At 40.4% G+C, this 17844-nt stretch overlaps 1 protein-coding gene across 1 annotated transcript; it reads right to left on the reverse strand.

The window, feature by feature from the left end:
• Positions 1-596: 596 nt before the first annotated feature.
• On the reverse strand, positions 597-12167 carry LOC139420714 (5-hydroxytryptamine receptor 5A-like). The gene is made up of 2 exons (XM_071170945.1): positions 11442-12167; positions 597-929 (listed from the first exon to the last, which is right to left on the reverse strand). Exons 1-2 carry the CDS (start codon positions 12165-12167, stop codon positions 597-599), a joined length of 1059 nt encoding a protein of 352 aa, XP_071027046.1.
• Between the last annotated feature and the right edge of the window lie 5677 nt (positions 12168-17844).

Below are 17844 nucleotides of genomic sequence, written 5' to 3' on the forward strand. Positions count from 1 at the left end.
TGTGACAAATAAAAGTTGATTTGATGTAAAAACATCATAAAAGTTCTGAAAGTCTTTCAACAAGCTGATTCGCAAATACTTGGTTGATGCAGAGTTGGGAAAGGAGACGCTAATAGAGCCTGTACTGGTTTGTCAGATTTGCTCTCTAGCTCTGATAGAGCTAGCCTCCTGGTGAAGTGGCTGTTCATGTGGTTCAGCTTGAGCCTGAGCCTCAGCCCCATTCTCTGCCTCTGCCTTATCCCCAGCCTTAGTCTCGGCCACAGGAGCCTGCTGAGGGGAGGATGGCTCATAATTATGGCTGGAATGACACGAATGGAAGGGCATCAAACACGTGGACACCATTTGTTTGATGTATTTGATACCATTCCACTTATTCTGCTCCAGCCATTAACCACAAGCTCGTCCTCCCCAATTAAGGTGCCACCAACCTCCTGTGGTCTCAGCCTTAGTCTCTGCCCCAGCCTCAGTGTTAAATGAAATGAAAATTATGGCCAATGTTCTGTGGTCAGAGACGATAGGACCCGCTGATTTTAACCGTTATTTTACACTGTCACTTTTGTCCTCCAGCCCTCGTCCTCCAGCCCTCCTCCCCGGGCTTAGTGTTGGCGGGAGAACAGGTTCTTCAGGGCGTTGTTGTAGTTCTTGTTGAAGGCTGTGTATATTAATGGGTTGAAGAAGGAGTTGGAGTAGCCCAGCCACAGGAAGATGCTCTTCCAGATGGGTGGAATGTCGCAGTGGCACAGTGGGATGATGAGCTCTGTGAGGAAGAAGGGGATCCAGCAGAGGACGAAGACGCCGATCAGTATGCCCACCATCAGCGCCGCCTTCTTCTCCTTCTGCTCGCGCCACGTGTCGCCGTCCATCTGAAAGGTCACCGTAGCGTGGCGCACAGTGAACACCATCTGGGGCTGCCCCGATGCCTCCTTCACCTGTCAATCAAACAGTCAGCCAATCAGTTAGTCAATCCAATCAGTCAACCAATTAAGAAATTAAAGAACCGACCAATCAATCTGTTTATAATTGCAGGCGGTCAGTTTTATATTTGTTTAGTTCTCAGTCAATTAGTCACTTAGTCAATCAAACAGTCAACAAATTGATACTCATCAGTAAAAGAACAAGCCAATGAATTAGATAATTGAGCAACTAGACAGATAGCTGAACCTTGTGGGCAAGACAATAAACTTATCAATCAAAAACAAGCAAAATAGTGTCTGATGAATCAATCAGCCACGATACAGGTCATAAACTACAAGCCCCGCCAGAACTCAAGCAGCAAACCTGGTTTCAAAAACAAATAAAGAAACCTCATGGCAGGTTGTGCCTCATGGCACAACGCCTCTCCCCCATGTGACCTACTTGTTGTCTGTATATAAAGTATTTTGTCTGTAATGTGTTTTCGTTATATGTCGGAGCCCAGTAAGACTAGCTGTCGCCATTGGCGTCTGCTAATGGGGATCCCAATAAATCAAATCAAATCAAAAGCCATCAGCCTCACACAGAATAAATGGAATGAAAACACCATCCTTCAATCTTTCCGCCCATTTCTCCTCTCCAGGCACCCGCCCTGTTATAAGGAGCCTGATGAAATAGTGTTTGTCTCTACACCTGACCGCTGCAGGTCATCATGCATGAGCTGTTTACAAACCTACACTTTCCTCCCAGCAGATCACATCTGGGTAGCGCGTCCCCAAATGGCCCTCTATGGGCCGTGGTCAAAAGAAGTGCACTAAATAGGGACGCGGTCCCTGGTATATTAAAACTAGAGTGGCAGGTAGGCCGGCAGCCTATTGGCAGCAACAACAACACCAGGTGCTCTAAGACTGAAATGTAGAGATGTATAAAGAGCTTAGTCAGAATTAGTTGACGTCGGTGTGAAAAAGTAAATTCTTACAGAAATCAATAAGGGTCAGGAGGCCAAGGAGACAAATGGATAGATTCATTCCATTTGCAGGAGAGGTTATGGGTTAAAAGCACAGGGTCTAGGGGGAAGTTGCTGATGCCAAATTGAAGGGTAGAGTATATTGAACCCTGAGGTACTGTGGAAAAAGGGTTTGCAGTTTGACAGGGAATCTGGGCCAATTTGTGTGCTTTGATGGAATATAGCCATTGATTCTTGAAGAATATAATTTATAAATGCCTCACAAACTTAGTTCAACTGTCTTACCACATCACCACACAAGATACATTGTATACTTTTTATCTCATTCATGGCCAGTCCTTGCATCCATAGATCTGTCTGTGAATTTGATATTGGTTACATTTCTCTAGTCCCATCCCACAGTGTACACTTTGTTGTTGTTTGAATCCAAGATGGCCTCTTTGACAGTGTCTATGGATGTAATACTTTAAGTACAGGTATCTGGGACTGTGATATATGAAACCCGGGCTCCTGTCAAGAGATTAAGGTTTTCTTAGTAGTGAAATGTGAAATGTAATTTTCAGACAAAAAGGTAGCTAACTATCAGACCCTAAGTGACTTAACTACATTTTTGTCGAATTTAAAGACAAAATATTTTTGAAACCTCCTACATTGGGCTGGAGAATGAGGAGAATTACTGTTTTACCTCAATTAGCCACAAAATCCCTAGTTTTGAAAGCGATTGTTTTCTTGAAGATGTGCCACAACATTTTACTCTACATTTCCCCCCACGTGGCCCAGTCTCCTAGCAATTTGAGTTATAGCCAATGAGCTTCTGTCCCTCAAATTTGAGTGACAGCTATCAAGAGGCCTGCCTAGCATTATCCAATGAGGTTTCAAGGCGGGCCCAATAATTCAATGGACACAGAAGAGAGAGAAAGAGAGAGCAATCACGTGGTGCACATAACTGCACATACAGTGCCTTCGGAAAGTATTCAGACCCCTTGACTTTTCCCACATTTTGCTACATTAGAGAATTATTCTATTCTATTCTATATTATATATATTTTTTAAATCCTCAGCAATCTACACACAATACCCCATAATGTTTTTTTTAGATATTTAGCAAATGTATTAAAAATAAATAACAGAAATACATTATTTACATAAGTATTCAGACCCTATATTATGAGACTCGAAATTGAGCTCAGAGTGCATCCTGTTTCCATGGATCGTCCTTGAGATGTTTCTACAACTTGATTGGAGTTCACCTGTAAGGGTTTTCCTCCTCTTCGTCTAAAGAGGAGGTGTAGCAAGGATCGGACCAAGATGTGGCGTGGTAAGTGTCCATGGTTGTTTATTTAAAAACATAAACTGAACACTCAATGAATACAAAACAATAAACGTGAACAAAACTGAAACAGTACCATGTGGCGAACAAACACAGACACGGAAACAATCACCCACAAAACAACAGTGAAACCCAGGCTACCTAAGTATGATTCTCAATCAGAGACAACGACACCTGCCTCTGATTGAGAACCATACTAGGCTGAACACAGAAAACCAACCTAGAAACACAAAACATAGAATGCCCACCCAACTCACGTCCTGACCAACTAAAACAAACAAATAACACAAGAACTAGGGTCAGAACGTGACACCACCTGTGGTAAATTCAATTGTTTGGACATAATTTGGAAAGACACACATCTAAGGTCCCACAGTTGACAGTGCATGTCAGAGGAAAAACTAAGCCATGAGGTTGAAGGAATTGTCTGCAGAGCTCCGAAACAGGATTGTGTCAAGGCACAGATCTGGGGAAGGGTACCAAAAAAATTCTGCAGCAAGGAAGGTCACCAAGAACACAGTTACCTCCATCTCTTCCTAGAGCTGGCCGCCCAGCCAAACTGAGCAATTGGGAGAGAAGGGCCTTGGTCAGGGAGGTGACCAAGAACCCAATGGTCAATCTGACAGAGCTCTAGAGTTCCTCTGTGGAGATGGGAGAACCTTCCAGAAGGACAACCATCTCTGCAGCATTCCACCAATCAGGCCTTTATGGTAGAGTGGCCAGACAGAAGCCACTCCTCAATAAAAGGTACATGACAGCCTTCATGGAGTTTGCCAAAAGGCACCTAAAGACTCTCAGACCATGAGAAACAAGATTCTCTGAATGCCAAGTGTCACATCTGGAGGAAACCTGGCACCATCCCTGCGGTGAAGCATGGTTGTGGCAGCATCTTGCTTTTGGGATGTTTTTCAGTGGCCGGGACTGGGAGACTAGACAGGATCGAGGAAAAGATGAACGGAGCAAAGTACAAAGCAATCCTTGAGGAAAACCTGCTCCAGTGTGCTCAGGACGACAGACTGGGGCAAAGGTTCACCTTCCAACAGGACAGGACAACAGAACACCCAATCTAAAGACCAACTTTACCTATTAACGAACTAAGAGGAAATGTTCCTGGTAAACCTCAAAATGACTCCTGCATTCTGAAAACTCTCAGGAATTAGCTTTAAAATGTTAAATATATATAAAAAATACAATAAGATGCTTTTCATATTAAAACATATAATCATAAAGATGTAAAACATTATCCCAAGAAACTCATCCAATTATTGAATATCATTGATAAGCTAAAGCTGTTTAATGCTTTCTTCTTCTCATATGGTTTGAAACAATGCTCAATGCTCTAAAAACCATTACACAAATGAACAAACCGAATCGAATATCTCTGGAGAGACCTGAAAATAGCTGTGCAGCAATGCTCCTCTTCCAACCTGACAAAGCTTGAGAGGATCTGTAGAGAAGAATGGGAGAAACACCCAAATACAGGTGTGCCAAGCTTGTAGCGTCATACCTAAGAAGACTGTAATTGCTGCCAAATGTGCTTCAACAAAGTACTGAGTAAAGGGTCTGAATACTTATGTCAATGTGATATTTCATACCACAGATAAAACAGCCTAACTTTTCTTCGTAGAAAATGAATTGACTAAGCTAATTCAGCTGAAATACCACAGTTCTAGAGGGTGATAGTTGACTGTCTAATTAATTTATGTGAAAACTAGAGGGAGTGTTTACTGAGGGTGTATATGGTGATAAATATTCATGCTTAGGTGCCAATTAGTTTCTATTGTTTGAATGCGGTATAATTTAATAAAACATACGAAAGCTAAAGGATATTTTCCAATGACCTACCAGTCTATATGAAGTCTACTTTCAACCATCTCCAAATCAGTGAAATAGCCGCAATACACTTGAGCTGTTTTGTAGCAGCCAATTTTCTTAACAAACCTGCGGAACTTAAAAGTGTATGCTGCTGTTTGCTTATTGAATATAGCCAGAGAGAGTAGAGGCCAGGGTTTGGGTCATTTCCACAAATTCAATTTAAATTCAATTCCCTCTCCCTCTCCATCAATATTAAGTCAAGAAAAAAATACAATTCCTAATTCAATATTCTGCCACAACAATTCACATAATTAAATCCCTTCCCTTCTTTCAACTCAATCCAAACTCAACCCTACTACCTCAATTCATGGCAGATTCCAAAGACCAACTTTACCTAATAACGAACTAAGAGGGATTCCTGGTAAACCTCAAAATGTCTCCTGAATTCTGAAAACTCTCAGGAATTAAAATGTTAAATATATAAAATAAGACAATAAGATGGTTTTCATATTAAAATATACAATCATAAAGATGTAAAACATTATCCCAAAAAACTATTATTGAATATCATTGATAAGCTAAAGCTGTTAAAAAATGTCTCTGAATGGTTTGGCACATTGTGGGAAACAATGCTCCATGCTGTAAAAACAATTACACAAATCACCAAACCTTTTTTTATGAGATAGGGACACACCTAAAACACATTTATTTATATTCAATGAAACATTTACACATCACGTTGTCAAGTGCTTAAATGCAAAGTTTGAAACAAGATTCATGATAGAAATGAGAGGATCTTGTAGAGCTGTGGGCATGTTGGCAACACTCCCTGCAACAAGCATATGTGTTTTCCCCCAGAACAGGGTTCAGTTCCCGTCTCCACCTTTCTTAATATGTGTATGTCCAAATAAAGCAAAAATACTAAAGGTAGAGTGAAATTCCTTCTCCATAAATGAGAGCTTTATTAATTCAGGAGTTTAATTAACACTCGGTGCTGTAAAAGAACCTGAGTGTTGGTGTTAATAACCAGAGTTGAATGGAATTCTTACTCTGTATAGAGTTAAAGGTTGAGTAAGTAAGAAATGTGTCCACAAATGTTCCCGAAATGTCTATTATATGTGAATGCCATAATGTTGTTATTTTGTTAGGTACTTCTCCTTATTAGCTGACATTTTTCAAAGCCATTTGACCTGTCACGCTAGCTGCTCGGTTCATACAGATTCACAATTCATGGGAATGTAGTGCAATACAGACTGACTCCCTCTGAGGCACATGTTGCTCGGCAACCCATCCGCGGCTAAAACCAGTGTGAGAAACATGCTAATAAACGTTTGTGCTATGAAACAAAATAAATACTGCACTTTGACCCACAAAACTTTCCGCCAGAGTTATGATAGTATTGTTCGACAAAGCAGGAAAAGTGAACTTCAAAACGTGATGTAGTTTTATTGGAATTTGCAGCTGTTGTTGGTAAGTAATGAATCAACTTGCTTCTGACATGACTTAATCTTTAAACACGGAGGAACTCAAAACCACACCCATTATTATTATATTTCCCAGTGTGCTCTATTGCAGGTAGATTTAAAAAAAAAAATGTTTGTTTCAATATCTGTGTATTTGCATGTACATTGATTAATTGCTCTTATGCTATACGAAGATAAATAACATACGTTTTTCTAAACTAATACAATCCGTTAGTAGTTGGATTTATTGAACCCGTTACTGAGATAGTTATTCCAGTTTAAATGTTTAAGTGGGTCTCCTTTATGTAGTTAACTCTACCTAAGAAGTTCATCTTAATGCAGGTTGTGGGTAATTAGTAATTTACATGTGTAGTACCTTAGCTTATTTACCAACCAAAAGCTCTTGACCTGTCTGATGGCCAATGAATGTGATTTGCTTCACTGAATGTTAATCTGTGTAATTGGCTATTTTAACTCTGGCTTTGTTTGCTAGTCTACCACTGATCAAACACATTTAGCATGCTATAATACATCAGCATAATAGCATACATCAAGTGTATTGTTTTGCTATTGGCTCATAGGCAACGTGAAAAGCCTGTTGATGTTGTTAAATATTGCTATTATTTTCTGTGTGTATCATGATGAAGATAGTCCTAATTTAAAACCCTACGCCTGTCTCTACTAGGCGTAGAAGGGCTTACGCCCAGGTGGTGCAACAGGTATCATTTTTAGGTCCAATGTAGAGCGCATTTAACATCTGATGTAGAGTTATGACCCACTTATGACCAACTGGTGCAACCGGCCCCAGTTGTTGGATATCCTAACTCTATCTGGATTCCAATAGGAATTACATATCACTTTGCAAACCAGCATAATGTGACTTGCCCAATGTGGCCTACAAACCAAGACTTTCAGACCAGTGTGTTATGGTAAAACTAGGCTGTTGAGGTACAGCCTTATGTTATGTATTGTCATAAAGAGTTTGATTTCATGGATAAAATATTAACTTAGGCACTCAGTGAAGGGGAATTGAATGAAACAACCATGTCTATCACAAGCAAACACAGTGGTAATTATGAAGTTAACTCTGAAGGCACACTGGGATTTATGCAAATATGTGTGTGTGTATTTGGACAGACGTTAGAATTTTCACCCATGATTGTGTTTATTAGTGACAAAGACTAGGTCATTGGATTCACTTTTTTCAGCTTTTATCTAGGGTTCCATAAAATGACGTGTTCATAAGTGTGTTGAAATACCAGCAGATCCATCTTTGATTATCTGTTATATCCATATCACAGCAATAAGAAATCATTTTATTTGCACTCCACATCAGGCCATTTTATGAAATGATGATGACCTTCAGGCTGATGTTTAATTCCAATTATACAACTGGTGGTTTAGAATTCCCATTGTTAGAGCCTCTCCTGCCCATGATAAATGAGAAAACATACACATGGCCACGTTCATTTAAAGTGGAATCTTTGTCGTTACCTAGCAACGCACTACCACAACTACTTTTACAACTACTAGTCTTAGTACCTGTAACTCATCAATGATGATTTTAAAGTTACTCTTGTTTTTGTTTTATCCACTAATGTTTAATGAATGGTGCCAACAAGAAGAGGAGGAGGACATTAAAGAAATTAAACAAGAAGAAGAGCAAGTTGACCAGCAACCTGAGCTTAGCTTTAACGTTAGACATGCAAAAATCTGTAATGTTAGCCCTGGTATAGACAACATAGAAAAGGAGCAAAGTGAAGAAGCTAGCTACATCAAGACAAATCAACTGGGCAGTGAAGTGCTTTCTGGAATGGCTGTCAGAAAAGGGTATAAACATCGATCTGGTAACTGTTTCAAAACAGGAGAATGATAATATTCTCTGGAGTTTATACGCCACCTACTGAATAAGGTGTGGTTTGATTTGCAGTTGCACTTTTGCCAAAGACGCAATGAAGGAAATCACAAACTGAAGCCAGACTCATTTGTGATAAAAGACAAAAATGAAGAAACCAAGAACCACAAAAATCCAATGGAAAGAGACGGAGAGAATCGTTGTGGCTGCATTTATGAGAACCTAGGAGAATGAGCTCTGCTTCGTGGAAATGTGCATTTCAGTATCATAAATGAATAGCTGTCGGCGCTGTGACTATATGAAAATAATTGTCATTGCGGTTTCTATTCTTATCTGTTGTTGTAATGTCTTTGCTACAATGTTTCAGTGCTGTTTTCAGATCCATGGACAGCGCCCCTATACAATGTTTTGATCCGTTATGACATTTTCCTACGCCTAGACCAGACGTGCGCTGTTTTCAGAACCATGTACAGCCTCCGTAGAAACCAAGGTTCTGGAACTATCAACCAGCTCGGGTAGTTTTGCTTTACATGGCAGTCAATACGAATAGAACTAACGACCAGAGAGCACCTAAAATGTCACTTGACATCCAGTCTCAGTGAATGTAGCATATTGTTTTTTGTTTAAAAAAAAAGGATGGTTTGGGAAATAGTCTTGATTTTAATGCTGGTAACCCGTTGTATAAAAACTGTAATACAGTTGAGCCAGTTTCGCCTCATGGGTATGACCACATCACAGCCATGATAAAAATGTCATAACGCATGGCCTCTCATGTATTATTGCTTAATTGATATCCAGCCAAATGGCACATTTACAAGATTTGGAATAATTCATCACCCACCTTTTCCATTCAGACTGATTATAGAAGATAGTGGAGCATAAATTGGTAGGACAACCTAAGCTATAAATAAATAAATCCAACTACTAACAGATCAGAGTAGATAAAAATAAATGTGCAAACAAATATTTATGCATGCTGGGAAGTGTTACTCAGCCCCCTGAAACCATTTCAAATGTATTTTTCCAAAGCTAAAATGTAAACAATAAAGAATAATTTAGTAAACAATACTGGAATTAAGCCCCTATACACTGAGTTACCAAACATTAGAAACACCTGCTCTTTCCATGACATAGACTGACCAGATGAATCCAGGTGAAAGCTAGGATCCCTTATTGAGACAATTGAGACATGGATTGTGTATGTGTGCCATTCAGAGGGTGAATGAGCAAACAAAAGATTTGTGCCTTTGAACGGGGGATGGTAGTACTGTAGGTGCCAGGCATAAAAGCTTGAGGGTTTCAAGAACTACAACTCTGCTGGGTTTTTCACACTCAACAGTTTCCTGTGTGTATCAAGAATGGTCAACCACCCAAAGGATATCCAGCCAACTTGACACAACTGTGGGAAGCATTGGAGTCTAGATGGGCCAGCATCCCTGTGGAACACTTTTGTGTAGAGTCCATGCCCTGACAAATTGAGGCTGTTCTGAGGACAAAAGGGGGTGGAACTCAATATTAGGAAGGTGTACACTCAGTGTATATTAACAAGGCATCCTTAAGGGATAGTCCACCCAAATTACAAAATTACAATGTTGGAGTTCATAGACTGCTTAAGGGTAAGGAAACCAAAATGAAATTTGGGTGAAATATCCCTTTAATGGGACCAAAATAAATACATTGGAAACATATTGCACATCCTCATTAGAAAACATTTTAATGTAATGCATATACAGTACTGTATATAGTTATAAATATTTGATCAAACATTGTGTTCACAGTAGTGTGTTGAAATGATTTAAAACAACATGTGCATTCAATTTCAATGCTAAATACATAAACTCCAGTAACTGGAACTTGCACAATTATAATACAATTGAAGTTTTACAATTCTAAATTCCAATTCCAATCCAAGGATGTTTTTATTTTACAATTCAAATTCAAGTCCAATACAGACAGCCTAAATGCCAATTCCATTTTAATTCCATTCCAAGGATGGTTCTTGTTCAATTCCTGATCAATTCCAATTCAGATAGTCTAAATTCCCATTAAATTCCAATTCCATTCAATTTTTGTTTTACAGTTTAAATGTAATTCCAATTCAGACAGTCTAAATTTCAATTCAATTCCAATTATATGTATTTTTACAATTCCAATTCAATTCCAAGTAAATTCTCCACTTCATGCTTGAATTCCAGAATTTAGAATGATATATATTTTTTAAATTGACCCCAACCCTTGTGGAGGCAACATGGAGGCAGCTCCATTCGAACAAGCTTGGGCACTATAGCCATTAATACCAGGCACTTCTTCACTTGCCACTGCTTCTTGATTCGTCCTTTGATTAAATGCCATGGATTAAATGTCCGTCTGTGTGGGGAACACATTATCTCCCACCCTCTGTGTGTATATTTGTGTGTGTGTGTGTGTGTGTGTGTGTGTGTGTGTGTATTTGTGTATTTGTGGATGTGGATGTGCATGTGTGTGGGCCTATGTACAAACATACACGTGTACATGCCTCCATGTGATTTGGTCTGTTGAGTATGAGATACAGTACACACAAGTGTTAGAGAGCAATACACATCCTGCAGCACCATCACAACACCATCAGAACACAGCTCAGAATGTGTGTGGAGATGACATGGTTTTCTACTAATTGCCCAGCAACCGACATGAGAGCAACAGGATATCCTCATCAGTCGATAACAATGTGATATGCACCTCAGGAGCAGATATGAGAAAGGTATAATGACACTGATATAATTGATGTATATTCAGATAATGATTCAGATCGTGTTTGAATGGGCAACCATTATCTGAACATTAATCAGGGTTGATTAGGTCTGTCAAAAATGCCAGAGGAGCTTTACGAGTGTGTCAAAGTAATAATAAGGTAATGAAATCATCTGATTATTAATGCCATGCTAGCCTACTGGTAGTTCATCATGTGGATCCGACATGGAACAACCAACCATCCAGCGGGCAAAACTAGCTGAAAAATAAATAATTACAACCAAAAACTGTTTAGATTTTTTTTTACAAATATAATTCTAACCAGTTTTACCCGCCTGGCAAGGGGTAAGACTATGGTAACAAAAGTACCTCAATCACCTCAGCCATAGGCGTGATGGTGTTGGTCTTGCGTGAGCCGATGCGGAACTTGGCCGCCTTGTAGATCTTCCAGTAGACGAAGAGCACCACGCACAGCGGTAGGTAGAACGCTCCGAAGGTGGAGAAGATGGTGTAGGAGGGTGCCTGGCTCACCTGGCACTCCATGCCCTCCTCTGAGTAGGTCTCCCCCCAGCCGAACAGTGGCGACAGGGAGATGACTGAGGACAGCAGCCAGGTGAGTACGATCATCACATTGGAGATCCTCTTGCGAGTCTTGAGCGTGTATTCCAAGTGTCTGGTGATGGACCAGTAGCGGTCCAGGGCGATGGCGGTCACGTTCCAGATGCTGGCCGTGCAGCAGAGCACGTCGAAGGAGATCCACACTTGGCAGAGCACGCGGCCCAGCTTCCACAGCCTCCCATTGAGCTCGTGTACCAGGCTCAGTGGCATGACCAGGGCTGCCACCATCACATCTGAAATGGCCATGGAAGCCACCAGGTTGTGGGGCACACGGTGGAAGGTCCGCACCCTCAGGATGGTGAGGAGAACCAGGAGGTTCCAAACAAAGGTGGCCACCACCAGCATGGCTAGCAGGGTGAGGGTTAGCACGCTGAACACCGAAAACGGACGGTAGAAGTTCCCTGCTCCATACCCCAGGTTGTCGCTCCCGGCCCCGCTGATGTTGGTGGTCACTAGGCTCATGTTGGGCTCAGTCATGTTCAACAGTGTTCAGCAGTGGTCACACAGCCCAGCTGGCTGAATATGGTCAGACAGGTCTGTCACAGGGAAGGCTTCTGATATCCTGCAGTGTAGAGAGAGATAGAAGAAGAAGCTTATTAGGTGCTCTATTCATCTGTATCGCTGAAGAGTTACAAATTGCGTGATAGAAATGTAAAGGTAATTTCCGATTGAACCGACATATGCAGCGTTTACCATGAATGCAGTCTATGCCAACTAGGGTTACAAAGGGTCAGGAAACTTTCCGGTAAATGTCCAGAATCTTTCTGGAAATTTTCCATGGGAAGTTAAGCCAGGGAATTTGGGTAATTTTGCTTAAATTCATCTAAAAAGTTAGCTTGTAACAGTGAACCTTTTTTGTGGGATACACATAAGGCAATTCTAGGTCTTGTGGCATATTTGGGTTAAACTATCCCCAATCCAATGGAATTGCAATCCTCTGCATTCACAGTGCACTCTTCCATCACATATACAGCTGATTCTCAAGATCTTGCACACTAATGAGATGCTATTGAGACCACACTACTACACTGTTTGAGCCAAGGACTACATGCTTTCTGGCAAGTTTTGATTACAATACTGGATGGTGTGAATATATTTTATACGACATACATACGTTTTTTGTTAACTAGTAAATAGTAGTCTACAGCAAAGTGTGTTTAAATCATTTCTAACTTGTTAACCATTTCTGCTAGTTCATTTTTGCTACCATGTGGGTTTTAGCTTGCTTGAGCCTGCTAACTGAGGAGTGTCAATTCACCTGTTTCCATACATGTTTCATTTTAAAACATTTATCTTACAAAGGAGTTGTTTAACTGTTTAACTATTTATCTATACATGGAATTGTATTTGGGTTTTTTTACAAAATAAATGATATTCTTTACAGGAAAATGCCTCGGGCGCTATATGATGTGTGGAGACATTTCACTGCAGCTTATATAGAAGGAAAAGCTGTGTACATTTGCAAATACTGTGCCAAATCATATGTGAAGAATGCAACAAAGATGCAGAATCATCTGGCCAAGTGCATAAAGTTCCCTCAGCGCTCACAACAAGCAACCTCTGACAAAAGTCCCTCTACCTCTATTCGAGGTGAAAATGATGAATCAGACACCTTATCGATAGCAGCAGCTCATGGTCCTCCTGGAATCAGACATTTTTTTTAACTCAATGGAGGAACGTAGTCAGAGAAATGCTGATGAATGTCTTGCTCGAGTTGTGTATGCAACTGGTTCACCTCTGATGCGCACAGGCAATGTGTTTTGGAAGATATTTCTGAATGTTCTTCGCCCAGCATACACCCCTCCAACCAGACATGCTTTATCTACTCATTTGATGGATGCAGAGTTCAACAGATTACAAGTGAAGGTCAAGCAAATCATAGAGAAAGCACACTGTATTGAGATAATCTCTGATGGGTGGTCAAATGTTCATGGGTAAGGAATAATGAACTACATCATCTCCACCCCTCAACCAGTATTCTACAAGAGCACAGACACAAGGGACAACAGACACACCTGTCTCTACATTGCCGATGACCGTGGACCACAGAAGGTATTTGCACTGGTGACAGACCATGCCACGAACATGAAGGCTGCTTGGTCTAAAGTGGAGGAGACCTACCCTCACATCACACCCATTGGCTGTGCTGCCCATGCATTGAATCTGCTCCTCAAGGACCTCATGGCACTGAAAACAATGGATACACGCTACAAGACAGCCAAAGAAATGGTTAGGTATGTGAAGGGTCAAAAAGTTATAGCAGCAATCTCCCTCACCAAGCAAAGTGAGAAGAATAAGAGCACCACATTGAAGCTGCCCACCAACACCCGTTGGGGTGGTGTTGTCACGCTGCAGCATACATGATGGACCACAAGTATGCTGGCAAGAGAATCCTGTCTGGTGCATAGATCAACAAGGCCTATGCTGTCATCACTACCGTGTCTCGTCACCTTGGCCTGGATAATGGCAAGGTTCTTGGCAGTCTGGCAAAGTACACTTCCAAGCAAGGACTTTGGGATGGAGTTGCTATATGGCAGTTTTGCCAACATATCTCATCAGCCACCTGGTGGAAGGGACTTGTGGATCTGAGGCTCTTTCCCCTGTTGCGTACATCATCCTCCAAATCCCACCAACATCAGCCGCCTCAGAGTGCAACTGGATCTTGTTTGGGAACACACACACCAAAGCACACAACAGGCTGACCAATACAAGGGTTGAACAATTGGAGTCCATCCTGGCAAATTTGAGGCTTTTTGAGCCTGACAACAAGCCATCCTCAACAAGGTTGGAAAGTGACAGTGAAGATGAGGCCCCAGAGTCTGATGTTCAAAAAGTGGACATTGAGGATGTCCAGGGAGAAGACAAGGAAGCCTGAGAGGAAGACAACCAAAGCTTTAGTTTCTTGACTACCACTTTACAGTTGTATGTTGAAAACGTTTTTGGGTGATGCGATGTATCATTGGGGATCATTCAATATTCCCTTTCTGTTCAATTCGGAACAAACGTTTTTTTTTCTGTTGGAAGGATTTAATCATTTGCAATTATCTTTACTTATGATAAGGTAAAATGTTTATGTTTCTGTCTCCATATGATATGGTAAATATATCCAATGCAAAACACACCTACAGTTAAATGGTATTAATATTAATTTGCATATATTTCCATTAATTCCCATATATTCCCGTTAATTCCCACGGAAGGTTCCCACCCCTGAATATTCCCCAAAATGTGCAACCCTACCGCCAACGCAGGAACATTGCCTTCAGATTTCAATTGGGCTTTAGTGCTGAACTTCCTACGACATGCATTGAATAGAGCCCTAAGTCATGCCAACAGAAAACATGGTTCTTGGTAGTCTTGACACGTGACAATGGTCACAACCATATCAGTTGAAGAATTGAAGCTACAAGCAAAGGAAACCGTGAAGGGCATTGAAGGAGAATACTTTTAAATCAGATCATTGTTACGATTTTGTTCACTGGATTTGCACATTCCCTGTGAAAGCACTACTTTATTCTGGTGTGTTATAAAGACGCTGTTTGGTAAGTTGCTCACAACAGTAGAAAGCTGGCCGAGAGGCTCATTTAAACTGACAAGTAACTTGTCTGCAACTTGCCTGCAACTTTCATACTTGATTGTGATATCCAGATAATAAGCAGCTGAGGTACTCCACTACATCCTTGATTCTGACTAAAGAACATAAGTATTCAGTTCCAACGCACAAACGCCAACATCCTTTCTCACAAAAAAAAAAGCATCACAGATAAAAAGATCTACATGGAACACACAACTTAGTGTTTGTACCTTTTGAAGCTTTAACAAGGCTTACGCACGAGTATGAGTGCCTCAACTGCTTATGCATATCCCACCGGTTGGACAGTTAACACTTTATAATAGTTCAATAATAATGTTATTATATTTACATTATCATATATCTTTAAAAATATATATATATATCAAATACAATTACAAATTCAGTACATTACGTTGTACATAACATGGATTTATACAAACAGTATCAAAAAGTACCGTAACCATATAAAAATCGCAAAAAACTTCAGAAAAGTGCTGTTCTGCAGAACCTGACCAGTACCGATATATAATGCAAAGCTAATTTGTCCTGGGATATAAACATTGAGTTGTTATTTTACCTGAAATGCACAAGGACCAACACTCCGACAATTAATCCACACATAAAACGGCCAACCGAATCGTTTCTAGTCATCTCTCCTCCTTCCAGGCCTTTTCATTGTTTAATTTATATGGTGATTGCATCTAAACTTTCATTGTATTACCACGACTACCGTCAAAACAATTCATCTTTCATTCACCCACGTGGGTATAACAAATGAGGAGATGGCACGTGGATATCTGCTTCTATAAACCAATGAGGAGAGGGAGAGGCAGGACTTGCAGTGCGATTTGCATCAGAAATAGGAATGAGTTCTATTTTAGCCCTTGGCGTCGCAGACGCTCTTTGGTCTTGGCCATAGTGGAGTTTGGAGTGTGACTGTTTGAGGTTGTAGACAGGTGTATTTTATACTGATAACAAGTTCAAACAGGTGCCATTAATACAGGTAACGAGGTGAGGACAGAGGAGCCTCTTAAAGAAGAAGTTACAGGTCTGTGAGTGCCAGAAATATTTGTTTGTAGATGACCAAATACTTATTTTCCACCATAATTTGCAAATAAATTCATTAAAAATCCTACAATGTGATTTTCTTGATTTTTCTTCTCTCATTTTGTCTGTCATCGTTGAAGTGTACCTATGATGAAAATTACAGGCCTCTCTCATCTTTTTAAGTGGGAGAATTTGCACAATTGGTGGCTGACTAAATACTTTTTTGCCCCACTATAGCTGAATAGCTACTTTACTGGTGCCAAGATTTTACTGTAGCTACCTGTCAGCAAATATAATTACAGTTTTTCTCAATTGCTAAAACACTAAAACCCATTGGCTGAACAAAGTTCTCAGTTGCCTGGACTCATTTAGCTAATTATGCACTCTGTTGTCAATACCTTAAACCATTTCACATGGTAAAACACAATTTGCAGATCTCACTTAGACTTTTCAGCAAAACTTTAAACACATTCTCATTCTCAAAACACATTTAGCACTCTAATGCACATGTCATCCATACTGGTAAACACAAGTGGCAACAATCAAATACAAATAGAGAAGACATGTAATTTGAACACAACCACTCAAAATTGATTTAACCTGTTTCAAATGATGCGACACAACCAATATTAGCCAGTTCAGAGAGAAAAGAGGTTGTTGAAGGTGGGAAGGAGAAAGTCTGAGAATGGATAGAAGAAACAATGTACGAGGACGAGTGCGTATGCGAGGTGGGCGACATGGAGGAGGAGGGCAAGAAAGAAGAAGAGGAGGACGAAGAGGAAGAGGAAGACAAAGAGTGGAAATATCTGATGAAATTCGAGCAACAGTTATAGACCATGTTCTTGTCCATGGACTGACAATGAGGGAAGCAGGACTTAGAGTGCAACCCAATTTGAGCCGATTTTATGTGTCCAACATAGTAAGGACATTCAGAGAAGCGAACAGGTACAGGATACTACTGTATTTTTGTAACTACAAATTTATGCAGCTATATGGATATATATGCAGCTGTTTCAATAGACATTTGTAAAGTTAACACTGTATGTATTGTACTGCATGAATATGTTTTGTAACTGCACAACTACTTTTTGTAGAATTGCAAGGCTGCCACATGCAGGTGGAAGGACAGCTATGTTCACTCAGGAGCAAGAGGCCGTTATAGTTGGCATGGTCCTTCAAGATAATACAATACGACTCAGAGAAATCCAGGAACGAGTGATACAAGACAACACACACTTCCTAAGAATCGACAGTGTGAGCATTTCCACAATTGACCGTGTCCTCCATCGTAACAGGATGCGAATGAAACAAGTATACAGAGTACCTTTTGAGCGCAACTCACCAAGGGTGAAAGAACTGCGAGCTCAGTATGTGGAAGTAAGTGTACATTCAGAAACATTTACTGTAATCCAGATTGTCTACAATACTAACACATACTATGTGAATGACATTACTCTTCAGTACATGCAATGTATGTGAATCAGAAACCTAATTGTACTCTACAGTATAGCACTGTCTCTGTACGACTTACAC

This window comes from Oncorhynchus clarkii, chromosome 11, assembly GCF_045791955.1.
Source record: "Oncorhynchus clarkii lewisi isolate Uvic-CL-2024 chromosome 11, UVic_Ocla_1.0, whole genome shotgun sequence".
Taxonomy (NCBI): domain Eukaryota; kingdom Metazoa; phylum Chordata; class Actinopteri; order Salmoniformes; family Salmonidae; genus Oncorhynchus; species Oncorhynchus clarkii.

Bases quoted from the DNA above. Each gene is read 5' to 3' on its own strand.
- LOC139420714 (XM_071170945.1), bottom strand. From the start codon at position 12,167: ATGACTGAGCCCAACATGAGCCTAGTGACCACCAACATCAGCGGGGCC. The intron at 930-11,441 runs GTACTTTTGTTA...TTTGATTGACAG, and splicing joins CTATGGCTGAGGTGATTGAG to GTGAAGGAGGCATCGGGGCA.